Source organism: Panicum hallii, chromosome 1 (assembly GCF_002211085.1).
Source record: "Panicum hallii strain FIL2 chromosome 1, PHallii_v3.1, whole genome shotgun sequence".
NCBI lineage: Eukaryota > Viridiplantae > Streptophyta > Magnoliopsida > Poales > Poaceae > Panicum > Panicum hallii.
Window position 1 is genome coordinate 55438284 of NC_038042.1, and position 15377 is coordinate 55453660.

Consider the following 15377-nt stretch of genomic DNA (forward strand, 5'->3'; position numbering starts at 1 on the left):
TTAGAAAATATAATAGAAAAGATTTTGTGTGGCTATCTGACTCCACGTAATTGTACAAGACAATTAAAAACTAACTCTTAACCCAATAAAGATACATGCATATGGATATAGATGTCTGCAGCAATCAACCACTATCCAGTACACTCCCAAATTATTTTTTCTTGAACGATACACTCCAAAATTATTTATACACAATTAATTGGACAAAGGATATCAGAGACATCCTGAGTAATATAATAACAAATATCTAAGTAGGGGAGCAATTCAACTCCTGTGTTAAACACAAATTCTTAACTGTAAAGCATAAAAATCGCAAAAGGTAATCTTCCTAGCAACATCTCATGTTTCGCAACTTGGGATCTGAACAGCATGACAAGCAGAAAGATTAACATGTTTGGGCAGGGAAAGTACTAAGTGCAGATTCAGGCAAAATTCCAATTAAAACGCATTTAAAGCATCGTAGTGGAATATCTTGGGCAGCGTAGTACAAAATGTTAAGATTTCCACAAGACTTTGCCTCTAAGTTTAAGCTTTGAGAAAGGGACATAAATTGCAGTATGCTTCTGTCCCATCTTTGGTAAAACTGAACATGAACTTTGGCTTAGAGAAGAGGGCATACATTGCAATATGCTTATCGCTTCGAACAACTTTATGAGCAGTTTGCATATATTTAAGCCCAGTATTGAAAGGACCAAGGTAGAGGCAGACATTTACACAAGTAATGTTTTCCATTAACTGCTGTGTAGGTTCTATACAATTTGACCTAGTTTTACATCAATGTATTATGCCCAAGTGAAGGCACTAGTGTATTATTAATTTATGAAGAACCTGCACTAAACAAACAGCAATGATCTGAAAAACCAGAGCAACAAGTTCCTTTTTCACCTTCAGAATTTACACAACTCACGCCATCCCCTCGTGTTCCTCTACAACTTCAGAACCTACACAGCTCATGCTCAATCAATCCTCAGGATCCTTTTCTTCTTAATTTACAGAGCTCAATCAATCCTCATGTTCCTCTTCACCTTCAGAATCTACAAGACGATGCGTAATAGTGAGTCTTATGGTACATTAGTAAATCTGATCCTTAAACTATGTGTTAGTCCATTAGACATTAATGGATAATGCATGAGCCCCAAAACAAATATATGCATGGCTGAGATATTAAGAAGTGACGGTATATTCGACTTTAACCAAAATTTAGCCTTATATAATGACAGATTAGCACTGTAAGGGAAAGGAGAATGTACCAGATCGTATATCATCCCCAACATGCCCTCCAGAAAGTATTTGCTTCACAAGCATCCGATACATTAAGACCCACCAATATATGTGTAGAACAAGGAGGGAGAAGAGAAGAATGTTGAATACATAGTAGTATATTGGCCCGTCAAACTTATGCTTCTCCTTGTCTAGAGTCAGAACAACTTCATAGCTGAAATTTAAGAACAAATACATAAATTTTAGTTATATCAAGTCCCTAAAGTATACAGGCCCATGCATGAACATAGTTACTCATATTTACCTTGTGCTCCAGAGAATCCAGAATGGATAATATATAAGGCGAAGGAGTACCCAAGAACTGACGAAAACAAGAAATGAAACATCTGCAAGCAACTCGTGGCCACTGTACTTGGAAATCTTTCCAAGCTCCAGGAACACGTCACTTGCATCATGAATGGCAAGCATAACTGAACCCACCCGAGCAAATCTGTTTTAGGAAATAACTCAGCAATATCAAGGAAAAACATTTCCAAATGGTATTATTCTCTGAAAAGCAACTGCCGTTATAAAAAAAGTATCCACGAACTGACAGAGTCTGAGTATGCTTTGAGAACAATAATGTATGAGAATGCAACTTGACTTGTACTCAAAGATAAATCTGCATAAATAAATAAACGATATCCAAATACCAGTATACCTGAATATGTAAGACAGTGCTATCAGACAAACAGTTGCTACATGGTGAGTCATTGAAATACCAAAGTCTGAGCGCCTTGTTTCCCAAAACAAAAGGGCAAATATGGAGTATGTGTAAAAACCAGCAACATACATATAGACTGCCTTGAGTTTAAATCTGGGAAAATAAAGTTTGTTATAACTTGAGTATCAATAAAATGGTAAAAGGTGACCAAAGAGGATGTTGTTCCTTCAAACAAGACAAGATGTCTAACATACTTTATTTTTTGATCTGGCCAGACCTGATCACCCGGTCCAACCCAGAAATTTCTTGTGGTTGTGAACCATGGCTCATTGTATGTCACAGACAATGCCAATAGCTCACCGGAAAGGAAATAAATGCATTTCCAAGCTGATTCTTTAAACTTCCTGATCTTTCTCTTGCCTGCATATGTAGTAGGATCAAGCTTCTCATCCCCCTTCTTGAAAATCAGCTTCCTGGCTAACCACTATACACAAAAAGCTGGATGAGAGAAAACACATAGGCCTCCCTTCTGGAAAAAGATAATTAGTTCATCGTGGAAGATGCCAAGCCAAATAACTCCCGTTCTTCCCAACCAACAAGGCGCAGCCACAGCTCACAAGTAATCTCCTTTAGATTTGTTTGCACAACAGTTGAAATAAAAGAAGCCAGGTGTGGAAGCGTGTATGCGTATCTACTTAGCAACCGTGCGTGTCCGTGCCACCGTGCCTCTGAAAAGTTCTGCCTAATAGGCGCCTCTGCTAGGGATAATCACTCCGATCAACATGTGGTTAAGTTAATAGGAATTCAGGATTTTGCCACTCCATGTCTCACTAGCATGTAAGTCCAGGGATCACATATTTGCATGCCAGTGATAGCAGATCCTGAAATGGCAAAGGATTTATTGGCAAATCCACTGAATTCCCCCGTGTTAATCATGAGCGCGCTAGCATCTGCTCACAATACATAGTTACCGCGTACTAGTGTGACACTCGTCAGAGCCCCCCAAATCCTCGTGCTCCGTGAATGAATTGGTTCAACCTTCGACAAAAAAAAATGACAGGACCAAACAGAACTAGTATAAAAATGAGCGGGACAGAGATACAACCTCGAATACGAAGCGGTCGAGGAGGAAACGGACGGCGAGGAAGAAGACGGCGAAAAAGGGGATGGCCGCGAAGTCTGGGTAGGCGGGGTAGCTCTCTGCCTCCCAGTCGATCGGCGGGAGCGAGGTTGCCATCGCCTCACGTCGGAGGGAGCCGAAGAGAGGAGCACATGACTTTCCTGGTGCGGTTCGACGGTTTGTCAATTTCGTCGCCCCGGCGGCTGAAGGGTGAATGCGACGGCTGAAGCCAAATGCACGGGCGCCCCGGGTTCTTCCTAGTTGGTACTGTATCCTTGTGTGACCAGCTACGGAAGATTCGATTTCTCGATTGACTTGGGAAAAAAAAAACCTAGACCGGCGGACATTCCACTCCGGTGATCTAGCGACTAATTTTTTTCTCCGGACTCCGTGGAATGTTTGGATGCATTAAACATGAGCTAAGAGTTAAGGGGTGCTTGTTTCTCCACGTTACATTGAATATTTGGGTATTAATTAGAAGTATTAAATATAGACAAATTATAAAACCAATTATATAAATAGAGACTAATTCGCGAAATGAATCCATTAAATCTAATTAGTTCATGATTTGACCATGTTGTGTTACAGTAAACGTGTGCTAATGATGGATTAATTAGGCTTAATAAATCCATCTCGTGGATTAGCCCCGGCTTATACAATTAGTTTTATAGATAGTTCATATTTAGTCTCTAATTGGCATCCAACATTCGATGTAACCCGAACTAAAATTAGTTCCTAGACCCAAACATCCTCTAACTATAAAACTAATTGCATAAATGAACACTAATTCACGAGATGAATCTATTAAGGCTAATTAGTTCATCATTAGCGTATGTTTACTGTAGCATAATATTGCATAATTATGGACTAATTAGGTTTAATGGATTCGTCTCGTGAAATTAATCTCTATTTATACAATTTCTTTTATAATTAGTCTTTTTATAATTAGTCTATATTTAATACTAATTGTTATTCAAATTTTCATTATGATAGGATTAAAAATTAGTTTTAGGATTCAAACGACCCCTAAAAATAAATCTGGACATCTCCGACGTAGAAAATATCTGAACTGCCCACGGACAATGCTTTGTGTGGCGACTTTCACTTTTAGTGCTAGCAGCGTTCGAATCCGTATCAACCAACAAGGGAAGTTTTTTAAAGCCAGCTCCTTTAATCCACTCCCACGAGAAGTCAAATCTGGACCCCAGCTCTTTTAATCTACTCCCACGAGAAGTCAAATCTGAACCTGAATGCTAGCCAGACGCTCTAACCGCCCTTTTCGATTGACTTGAACGGTGCTTGAAAATCTGTGAGCAACTCGCTGATACGGTTGTATACATTAAATTTTTAGTTTCACGTGGTAGCGTATCGTGACAAATTTAATATTATTTTTGCTATTACGATTGCTTATGTGTATAGATACAGTAATTGATGTATTACGAAAGTAGACTAGCAACGGATATTAGTAGGATATGAAAATATGAAACATAAAAGTTTGGATCCTAGGTAGGATAGCATAATTTTCGAATTTGAGAGCAAAGTGTCAATTAGTTGAGATAGATCAAAGGATTTGATTAGTTGGTCCCTGCAAAAATCACGAGTTAGTTTATAAGACTAATGCTTAGGTTTATCTTGATGTATGTATCATACTCATTAATTAGGTGTCAAATAGCGCGTGTACTGTAAATTTTGATTTGGATATTGAAGTATGGTACCACACATTATTGAGGATGTTTTCTCCTGTATAGTATCTTTGGATATTTTAGTATGATAGTATATATAGATTGGGATTAATCTTAGTGCTACCTAGATTTCTGCAAAGTCTAAACAAAAAATTCTATGAAATGCTTATGATCCACAGGGGTAAGGACCTAAGGTCAAGCGACAACTTGTCCGAAATATAGTTACCATAATGAAATCAAGATGTAAGTCAAATATGCGAATTTCATCACCCAGCAAACTTTTCAAAAAAGCGTTCAACGTGGCGCTAAACCAACCGCCCCAGAGCTATCCCCCACCCCCTCCGTTCCCGACCCCACAATCCGTAGACCCGGTCCACCACACCTCTTCGGGCTTCGGCTTCCTTCCCCTACCCCTACTCCACTGCTCTAAACCCCACCCATCCGCGCTACTTCCCGGCGTCACGACGAGGGCTCCGCCTCGGCTCCCCGCCGTTCCCGAAGCTTCCAGAAGTTTCGCCTGGCAATGGCGAGGCTTCTCGTGCTCCGGGCGGCGCCGTACCGCCACTCCTCCCACCTCTGCGCCGCCACCCTCCTCGTGCTCTCCCCCTCCCAGCACCGCCGCTTCGCCTCCTTCCCCTCTTCTCCCCCCACTGCCGCGCGCCGCATCCTACCGTCGCCGCTCCGTGTACCGATCCGCGCCTTGGAGTCCTCCCCTGGGCCCACCAAGGAGGAGCAGGAGCCATCCCCCGCCGCCGGTGAGGCCCAGGAGCCGCCACAGCCCGCGGCGTCGGCGTTCGAGGTCGAGGAACTCGGGTGGGGGACCCAGCTCGCCGTGAAACTCCGTATGCTCGTGGCGCCGCCGTGGCAGCGCGTTCGCAAGGGAAGCGTCCTCAACATGAAGCTTCGCGGCGAGGTTATGCTCCCCTTTAATGCGATTTGCGCATTTCGTGCATTCTGAAGGTCTTATCGTAATGCGTGTCTTAATGTTCATATGCCGGTTGTTTATGTTTACTATAATAGAATTTCCATATGGTGTTCGCGCCACTCTCGGCAAATATTAGTTGCCATTCTGTAATAGACCTTGTCCTTTTCCCCCTAGTATTTGTCAACTTTGCTAATGTATTGTGTGACTTGTGATTTTTTTGTTGTTGTTGGTAATGGTTGCAGATATCTGATCAGTTGAAGACACGCTTCTCATCAGGGCTGTCACTACCACAAATTTGTGAGAATTTTGTGAAGGCAGCATATGACCCACGGATCTCAGGGATTTATCTGCACATAGAGCCGCTGAGATGTGGGTGGGCGAAGGTGGATGAGATCAGAAGACACATTGTGGATTTCAAGAAGTCTGGTACCTATGGAGGCGATGTTGAGTTTGGTATCTTAATTTATGTCCATGCATGCCATATGATGAACTAATTTTGAATGCTTTTTAGGTAAATTTGTTGTTGGTTACATGCCTGTTTGTGGGGAGAAAGAGTATTACCTTGCTTGCGCGTGTGGTGAGCTTTATGCACCGCCAAGTGCTTATGTTGCTCTGTTTGGTCTAACTGTTCAGCAAACATTTCTCAGAGGTAATTTCTTGTATGGCAATGACGTGAAACGTCTACTTTGCTGATATGGTTATGGTTTTTATTTTTGGGTGAGCAAGAACTATTATGTTCTTCTACAAACCTGTTTCAAAGTGTCACTTGTTAATTGTGGAAATAATTTTTGCTGATTTCTTGTGGTTTTAATGACGCAGCAGAATTATTTAGTTGTTAACTCTGACTAGTGACTAGATGGTTTTTTAGCGTAGTACCCTGGAATGAGCTTTCTCATACGTTTTTGCTCTTAGTACAATAATCCATTCTATCATAATGTTATACTCTTCTATATGATTATTCCAGTCAGACACAACGGTGATGCTTTGAACACATGTAGTTAACTTTCTTAAATATTTTCTGTCTTTCCCTATTTAGATAGGACCTGCGAAAGTGGTACTCGCATACTTATCTCAAAAATATTTTCATACTAGGTTTTACAAATATGTTAGAAGAAAATAGTAGTTAAAATTGTGTTTTGGAGACCATCTAATTTCCAAGATGCCACTTATGACAGTAGGGAGTAGTGTCTAATACGTTTCTGATAGTTTAACTTCTCATTAGGTGTCAAGGTTTGTAAAGTGGGTCATACTTACATTTTATTGTTCTGCACACAAACAACTTGAATGCATTTCAGGGTATCTAATAATTTAAAATTCGATTGTTAAGGTGTTCTCGAGAAAGTTGGAGTAGAACCAGAAATTCAACGGATTGGTAAATACAAAAGTGCCGGAGATCAGCTTGCACGCAAGAGCATGTCAAATGAAGTTAGGGAGATGTTGGCGACATTGCTTGACAATATTTATGGAAACTGGTTGGACACAATATCTTCTACACATGGTAATTTCAGCAAATCTGCTTTACATATTTTAGAAGAAAAAAATGTCATCGTAGAGTTTGTCTATAGGGAAGAAAAAAGAAGAAATCGAGGAATTCATTAATTCAGGGGTCTACCAGGTTGCCAGACTCAAGGAAGAAGGTTGGATAACAGATTTACTGTATGACGATGAGGTATGAGTTTTTTGCTCCCCTCCCTTTAGGGCGTGTACAGCACGGAGTGGATACTGCTGTTTTTTCTTGTTTATTTACTTGGTGTTGATACCTTAACTTGCTCCTGTGCTTGATTTTTTTTCTTAGCTCCTCCACATGTAATGGGTTGGATTTCTGAGAGTATTAAGTTTGTCGTTAAGTGTTCAACCCAAATATGTTTGTACTGCTCATAGCAGTTCATAGATGAAATACCCTTTTAATAATATAAGTTTTCTTCTGCATATGCCATTGTTAACATTGTTCAATTTAACAGGTAATGGCAATGCTAAAGGAGAGAGTAGGGCAGAAAGATAAGAAAAGTCTGCGTATGGTTGACTACAGGTAATTTAAATATTTCTGTGATACTGGCAACAAAGTAGTCTATCAGAATGAGAACGGTCCTGTCTAATGTTCTGGAAAACTGCCTGGACTTTCCTAGTTGTTTCTTTTACATATCTTTTCTGCTGTATTTTCAAATATCGTTGTTTCAAACAAATGCAATAAGCTCTGCTGTACACATTCTGGGCGATGTAGCTTTAAAATAGAGGTCTCCTCCAGTCAGAAAGGTCAAGCAGACCTATTATTTAATGTTGCTTTACTAGTTCAGGATGCCAATTCCGACCTATCAACTGTTTCATGTACTGAACTAGCACTAATCTCTTTACCAGTAAATACTCGCGTGTTAGTAAGCGAACTCTTGGATTACAAGGAGGAGGAGAACAGATTGCCATAATCAGAGCTTCTGGAAGCATAACACGTACTCGTAGCCCATTGAGTGCTCCTAGTTCAGGCATTATTGCTGAGCAGTTGATTGAGAAGATACGGACTGTTAGAGGTAATTTTACTATATTATGTCAGCAACCAGTTGATACTCCAGTTGAAAATTTGATTTATAGTTTGTAAGTGAGTTTATATCTTTGATTTGGAATCTGACTGGAAATTTCTTTTAGTACCAACTATTGTTCAAGGCCTCTGTATTCTACAATCTTAAACAGCGTGTATGTGGATTTCTGATTTATACGGAACGCATGATATGTCATCACTTCCTAATTTGCCTCTCCATACCTCTCTTTGGTTCAGCCAAAATATTGATCGCAAACCATTGACAGCAAGGCATTCAGCCACTCTTTGTTTAATAGAAACATGAAACTTTCTATTTGCCCTCATCTATGCTAATTCGTTGTCCAATTTCAGTTTGTCCAGAAACACTATATTAAAAGCCGAATAATTAACTCTTGGCATTCTAGGAGTAATGAGGTTTCGTTTAATTTATGCTATTATCCTTCCGGTCGTTGTCTTCAGTGTTGATCATCTGATTGTTGGCCTCTAAGTTTGGATTGTGTGTACGGAGAGGGTTTCTTTCCTTGTTCTGTCTTTATCTGTTTTTCGTTTTCCTTTTGTTTATTTTCCCCTTTGGGGCATTGTAAACAGACCGGCATTCTTTTGCTATCTCTAATATGATGACGCATAGTTCTCCTGTGTGTTCCGAAGGGGGGCTTGCATGGAGATATTTTTTCTTAAAAAAACAGCAAAAAGTTTGTAACACATCTCCATTGAACTCTTCTAACTCCCTCTCTTTCTATTTAAAAAGTATTATATTGCACTGTCAAGGTAAACCTAGATAGGAAATTATATGGTGCCCTTCCTTTAGACTTTAGTTAATCTTACAAGCTATTTTGCAACCTTATTACCCACAATTCTCTTGTTCTGGTGAATTCTCAATCTCTCTGATCACAAGTATAAGGACATCTACACAAATATAAGTTGTTTAGGACATTTTCATTGTCTGCAAGATGGAGCTTTGACTAGACATTTCTACGAAAACATGGTATACAAGATAAAAAAGGGATTATATGTTATGCAAGTACATTTCATGATGGATCAATTAGCATCAGTATTACATTTCAATCTATCTAATTCTTTATATATTGATGGTCAAGGTTGAAAAATTTAGACTGGCTTGAATCCTAAAACAACTTATACTTAAAAGTCAGAGGAAGTAGTCCCACATGCAAACTCCTGTTTATATCATCTGATATGTAACAGAACCATTAACCTGTTTTTTAATTATGAAGCTTCTTAACACTTTACAGAATCAGAAAAGTACAAAGCTGTTATCCTCCGGATAGATAGCCCTGGTGGCGATGCTCTTGCTTCTGACCTGTAAGTCATACCTTAGGATTTACTTCTTAGAAACAGCATATTTTGCAGTATTACCAATTCTTACTTCAACTAGGATGTGGAGGGAAATCCGACTTCTAGCCAACTCCAAGCCTGTGGTTGCTTCCATGTCTGACGTTGCTGCAAGTGGGGGTTATTACATGGCAATGGCTGCACCAGTAATTGTTGCTGAGAAACTTACCCTCACAGGATCAATTGGAGTTGTTACAGGTTATCCTTATTATCTTGCGCTCTAAGGTTATCCACCTTGCTAGTGATAAGTCATCTACACCAAGTTCTAAGGTTCTCCACCTGCAGTGGTCACAACTTTGGAATTGGATTAACTCTAGTCTATTCAGAATTTAGGTAGCAAATCGAGCGATTATTTTGTATTTGTTCCTGGTTTAATATTGATTACCTGGAATTTCAGGGAAGTTCTGCCTTCAAAAGCTTTATGAGAGAATTGACTTTAATAAAGAAATTCTATCCAAGGGTCGATATGCTGAGCTTAATGCTGCTGATCAACGACCTTTAAGGTGCAATCTCGTTTTTTACATCGTGGTACTGGTGGACCATAGCTAATAATAAGAACGACATAAAAAGCAGTGCATTGGTATTGTGGTATAGTTTGCAGTGATTGGTTGCAGAAATATTTTTTTTATCATGTTATTGCATCATAAAAAAAGCGCATGTTTCCTTCTCATCATTTAGTTTTAGTTTTGTTAGCTTATTTTCTAAATTATAAGTTAGTGAATGCGCTGCAGTGTTGAAGTATGAACCCCATCAATATTTAGTGAAGATGAACTCCCATAATGTAGTCTATTGGGCCAATTTTATCATATGAACCACTTTGAATTTGAAGCACCTGATGGATTTTCCGCAGACCGGACGAGGCAGAGCTTTTTGAGAAGTCAGCGCAAAATGCTTATGCATTATTTCGTGATAAAGCAGCCATGTCACGATCAATGAGTGTAAGAACTTATCTCAGATGCTGAGTAACTAATGAATCTTCAAGTACTTGCTAAGTGCTTGTGCCACCAGGTTGATCAGATGGAGACTGTTGCTCAAGGTCGAGTCTGGAGTGGCCAAGATGCGTTTTCAAGAGGGTTGGTTGATTCAGTAGGTGGACTCTCACAAGCTCTTGCTATTGCAAAACAGAAAGCTAATATACCAAAGGATAAGAAGGTTTGTTCTACTATAAAGACACAGTGTATTTTGATCAAGTTCCTATGTTGCCATTCTTATGAAGCAACACAACTAGCGAAGCTTTTTATGTTAAGTTCATTTGTTTCTGTTTGGATTCGCATCTGGTCTATTACTTTTTTGTACGTCTTGATTTTTTTTTATACTTTTGATATTGTGCTTTTTGACAAATTTGCTCGCTGCATTGTGCAGCGGCTTCAGTAGGAAATGCATAATGAGTTCACCTTCCAGATGCTGATTGTATGCTAAACAATGCAGATCCAGCTAGTTGAAGTCTCAAAGCCCTCGCCTACATTACCGGAAATCTTATCAGGCATTGGGGGTTCATTGCTTGGAGTTGACAGGGCAGTAAAGGGAGTGCTTCAGGACATGTCCTCCCTAAGTGGAGTGCAAGCTAGGATGGATGGAATCTTGTTTGAGAATTTAGGAGATATGTCGGGAGAAAATCAATTATTCTTGCTCATAAAAGATATCCTAAACTATTTTGATTGACGAGCATTCAGTACTTTATGTTTTACGAACATTTGTATTTAGGGATGAGGGAAAATTCATAATGCCATTACTCATCTACTTTACACAGAAACAGTAGGTTGGGATTTGTATAGTCAATTTATTGTATATGCTATTTTGATCTTTGTACTGATAGTGACTAAAAATATCAGGATTGATATACTGAAAAAAAATCAAGGAAACTTCTCCTTTTCTGATGCTTGACACTAACCTCTAATGCCCCAAAGGGCCCTAATACACTCTCACTGGTGAAATTTTATGTATGTCGCACTATATAGCATATCCAAGTTTCGGGTGGTTTCTTGTGGCTCGAAACCCAGTAACAGCCTTGTGGCAGGAGCTCTAGTAATCTTCACAATCAGGTGCATTGACCATATGTCAGATTTGGCAGGTTGGGGTTTGCATAACTGATTCAGGAGTCTGCATGCAATTGAATTTTCTGAGGAAGAAAGGTAACTACATTTGCACTCAGTAGTGCTTTGACAGCACCCTTTCTTTTCTTTTTATGGGAATGCTCCACTACCGGCTATTGCGAGTAACAGTATGAAATCTTTATCGACTTCGTCAGTGCATATGAATTTGTATCTGACTTGTGTTGGACTATTGATTATAGCTTCATATTGTCGTTTGAGCAACACTTTTACATTGGTCCTGTTCGACAAAGTTCCTGTATGTGACAACCCTATCTGATCAGCTCTTTGTAAGAAACTAAGAATGTTGTAAAGGAAATTCTTATACTTGTAGCACTTCATTTTCCCAGTAGCCAAAAAGAGATTTTCGACTAGTGCCTTTCGCCAATCACCGAATGTGTTCCAGTTTTCATGAATCTTTTTAGTTTTTGTGATCCTCACTATGTTGGATACGCATGAAATTGAGTGGCTAGCTTACTGACCTATATATAGCTAGCTATTTATTCCGCTAACAGATTTATCTTGTGACCGTTTTCTGAGAAAATAACTCAATGAAGTTCCTTGTTATTTTATCCTTTTTGTGACATTGAATAAAATATGACGAAATAAAATGGAGAACTCACTAGTCACCACCCGGCAGCTACATACTAACATCGATACCGAACATAGAGCAAAGGTACAAAAATGAAAGCCTCAGCATAGAATGAAGGAAGCCTTGGTTTAAGTCTCGTATTATCCATCTAATCCATGTAATCCTGGATACTTCAAGAGTCGGGACTCATGACGCCACTCTTTGTGGTCTCTACAGTGAGCTTCTCAAGCTGCCTCTGCAATTTGGTTTGTTCATCTCTCAGCAGCGAGTTTTCATGGAGAACACGGTCACAGTCTCTGATGACATGGTTCAGCTGATCAAGGAGTTGACGATTGGTGCTGCGCAGGTGGACAACCTGCGCCCAGAGCTCACTCAACTGCTTCTGCTTTCTCATGCGTGATCGTCGGGCAGACTCCCTATTGGATATCATCCTTCTCTTCCTGCGCTCTTCTGCAAGGCTGCGTTGATAATCATCTGACTCCTCTGAATTGGATTTATTACCAACTGGCAAGCTTGCTTCATGGACCAGGTGGGCAACATCTTGGTAGTATGAAGGATGAGGCACCAGAAGGTTGCTATACTGGAAGAGGAAGTCATTTGTAGCTGCATGGTAATGAGGTTTGAAAGAGGCTGCACTTGCAGGAGATAAGTATGGAACACTAGCAATCTCAGCAGGGTACATGTTCACTCAAGCTATGAAATGGAGGGAAGAATGGCTTGTGAAAGAAAAGAAGAGGGTACTGGGGTGGATTTATAGTGTGCAAGAATCATGGAAACGCACAGGGCCCACAGCTGCAACGGTTGAAATTGCCTTTTTGTGCTGCTTTGATATACAGAAGCCAGGGACAGCAGCAGAACTTGCACATATACATGAGACTGAAATTACTAAATGTCTTGATGGACATCATGTATTTTTTTTTATTATTGTGCCAGCTTTTTGAAATGTTTCCAAAAGTGGCTCCATCTAGACTGTCCATTTGCGATAAGGCCATGAGATGCAGGGTCCTGAATAACATCACTAGCACCAGGTGCTCTAACCATTTAAAGAGATGGTGGTTGGATAACAGTGACAGGCATTGTGAAGAATTGTGGAAGGGAAATGGACTGTAAAGTTAAAGGTGTATGCTTGAAAGAGCCATACTGTCATGGATCAGCTTCCAGCCTGGGGTTGTATTTGCACATGCATGACTAAGTGCAATACGTGATCGAGATACTATTTTCCATAGAAAGGGTTGTATTTGCGCATTCATGATCTACTTCTAGCCTGGAGTTTCAAGATCTTCTTTCTAAATGAAAACAGTGTGATGAATTGATGATGACAGCGATAATCCTAAGGAACATTGGGATGGTATTTTGTTCTGCAATGGCTGCTGATAGTTTCTGGTAGAGCTCTCATGCGATGGGAGAATATTTGAGAAAGGAAAGAAGAGGTACCAAGGTTGGTGTCTTCTGTCCGAATATTTCAGAAGGGAAAGAAGAGGTACCAAGGTTGGTGTCTTCTGTCCACTGTTGTGAGCTTGTGGCCCCCATTTGAATTTTTTGCCCGGATAAAAAGAACGTGCACTTCTGAAGCTGGCAACTTGGCATTAATTTTCCTATCAACTAAAGGAAAACCATATCCACTAGCTCTTATGCTTTGGCACATAAACATTGCGTAGTTCCAGTCGCTTCCTACATTTTATTATTTAACTGAGTTTTACGTACTAAGCATCATAGTGGCCTTCAATGTGAAGTTCTGTTCCTAGGATGGTTTTGACCAGTTGGCAACATGGTTTTGTCAGGCTTTTAGGACCTTATTTTTTGAAAGTAAAACCTGAACTGTCCTGATCCATGTGCATTTTATGGGAGTGTTTATGCATTAGCCTCAGAAACAAAATCATTTGTCATACATAGCTCCATTCTAATAGGCGTATATATTTCAATATTTGCTGCTCAGACATCAGTATCAAATATTGTGGCCTAGGAACAGTAATAGGACTCCTTTGAGTTATTTTCCATGTGCTTGTTTCCTTGCTAGAATATCATATTAACTTCTAGACTTTGAATTACTTAGTAACATAGTTAAGGTATCTTGTTATGCTGATGCTCAAGTGCAACCTCGTCACCTCGAGTTCAAAATACGAAGATGCATCATGTCAGTGTAAATAAGAGGTGCACCGGTCATTACATCATGGTCAAGCTATTCATCATCTCATATTCAGCATGTTGTTGACAGAAATATTGCGGTCAGCTACTGGCTGAAAATTTGCTCAACTGGATTGGAGGAGAATGGTAAAGCCAAAGAAAGAACTGGAGGAAAATTTGCTCAACTGGATTGGAGGAGAATGGTAATGCCAAAGAAAGAACTGGAGGCTCCGGAGTTTACAGGAGCGGTCGTGTTCAATTGGATCGATTTGGGATTCCAGGCGCCAGCCAAATCATTTGCACCCAGGGCAATCTATTCTGGACTCATTCGATGGCCTAGACCCTAGAGCTACAAGGCCATCGTCTTTGGAAGACATGGAAATCTTATCCAGTTCTCTCTTTGGATCTTGATCACAAGAATGAAGGGAAAAACTCTCAAAAGATTGTCATGATCAGAGGAAAGAAGACGGCCCGTTTGTTTTTTACTTGGTTTCCTTTGCTTCCACGATTGGTTCACCTTTCCTGTGGTAACATGCTTGTCAAAGATTGAGACTCCAACCCGATAAAAGGAAATCACCCCATCATGCCGCCATCAAGCATGAGGTAAGTACAAGGTAACAAAATTTTGCTATCTTCTCGTCGAGATTGATATGGCCCTTTGTCTGGATTAGTCAATTCATCCGGTGCAACACTGTAACATATCATTATCTGGAAGACCTATGGGGTCAGCTGGTTGATGGTCGGCCTGAGCGGCTCAGCATATTGAAGTCGACAACTTTGACTGGATCGGACCTTGTTTCACTGATCCATATGGAGAGCACAACTCAGGCTGTCTGGCAGTGGGTGGCGACCTTGATCAATAATGCTACTGGGAAAGGCTTGCTGAAACCAGAGGCCCGTTGGCCTACACAAAGATTGGCTTCTTTCTTTTCGTATACGGCGGGGAGATTCGTGTCCGGCAGCCCCCATCAGGCGCACCAGTCATGCCCGTAAATCTACCGACCCGGACACAGAATCTATCGGCCGTTGGATCGACCGAT

The 15377-nt window shown here is 40.3% G+C and overlaps 3 protein-coding genes across 3 annotated transcripts; 1 reads left to right on the top strand and 2 right to left on the bottom strand.

Annotated features, from left to right (window-relative positions):
• Positions 1-638: 638 nt before the first annotated feature.
• Positions 639-3267, bottom strand: LOC112890266 (ASC1-like protein 2). The gene is made up of 6 exons (XM_025957173.1): positions 3030-3267; positions 2179-2408; positions 1922-2077; positions 1526-1711; positions 1251-1435; positions 639-1034 (listed from the first exon to the last, which is right to left on the bottom strand). Exons 1-6 carry the CDS (start codon positions 3159-3161, stop codon positions 1003-1005), a joined length of 921 nt encoding a protein of 306 aa, XP_025812958.1. The 5' UTR covers positions 3162-3267; the 3' UTR covers positions 639-1002.
• A 1856-nt stretch (positions 3268-5123) lies between these two features.
• On the top strand, positions 5124-11404 carry LOC112894978 (serine protease SPPA, chloroplastic). The gene is made up of 13 exons (XM_025962836.1): positions 5124-5639; positions 5894-6077; positions 6163-6300; positions 6979-7149; positions 7217-7320; positions 7613-7680; positions 8007-8173; positions 9432-9501; positions 9575-9729; positions 9929-10034; positions 10382-10469; positions 10540-10683; positions 10960-11404. Exons 1-13 carry the CDS (start codon positions 5250-5252, stop codon positions 11191-11193), a joined length of 2019 nt encoding a protein of 672 aa, XP_025818621.1. The 5' UTR covers positions 5124-5249; the 3' UTR covers positions 11194-11404.
• A 765-nt stretch (positions 11405-12169) lies between these two features.
• On the bottom strand, positions 12170-13552 carry LOC112894989 (basic leucine zipper 8-like). Its single transcript, XM_025962848.1, has one exon. The coding sequence runs from the start codon at positions 12893-12895 to the stop codon at positions 12386-12388; it is 510 nt and encodes a 169-aa protein (XP_025818633.1). The 5' UTR covers positions 12896-13552; the 3' UTR covers positions 12170-12385.
• Positions 13553-15377: the final 1825 nt, after the last annotated feature.

Coding starts and splice junctions, on each gene's coding strand:
- LOC112890266 (XM_025957173.1), bottom strand. CDS start 3,161: ATGGCAACCTCGCTCCCGCCGATCGACTGGGAGGCAGAGAGCTACCCC. Junction 2,078..2,178: donor TGGCCAGATCAAAAAATAAA/GTATGTTAGACA, acceptor TTATTTTCCCAG/ATTTAAACTCAAGGCAGTCT. Junction 1,035..1,250: donor TGGGGATGATATACGATCTG/GTACATTCTCCT, acceptor ATCGTCTTGTAG/ATTCTGAAGGTGAAGAGGAA.
- LOC112894978 (XM_025962836.1), top strand. CDS start 5,250: ATGGCGAGGCTTCTCGTGCTCCGGGCGGCGCCGTACCGCCACTCCTCC. Junction 7,681..8,006: donor CTGCGTATGGTTGACTACAG/GTAATTTAAATA, acceptor TCTCTTTACCAG/TAAATACTCGCGTGTTAGTA. Junction 8,174..9,431: donor GAAGATACGGACTGTTAGAG/GTAATTTTACTA, acceptor AACACTTTACAG/AATCAGAAAAGTACAAAGCT.
- LOC112894989 (XM_025962848.1), bottom strand. CDS start 12,895: ATGTACCCTGCTGAGATTGCTAGTGTTCCATACTTATCTCCTGCAAGT.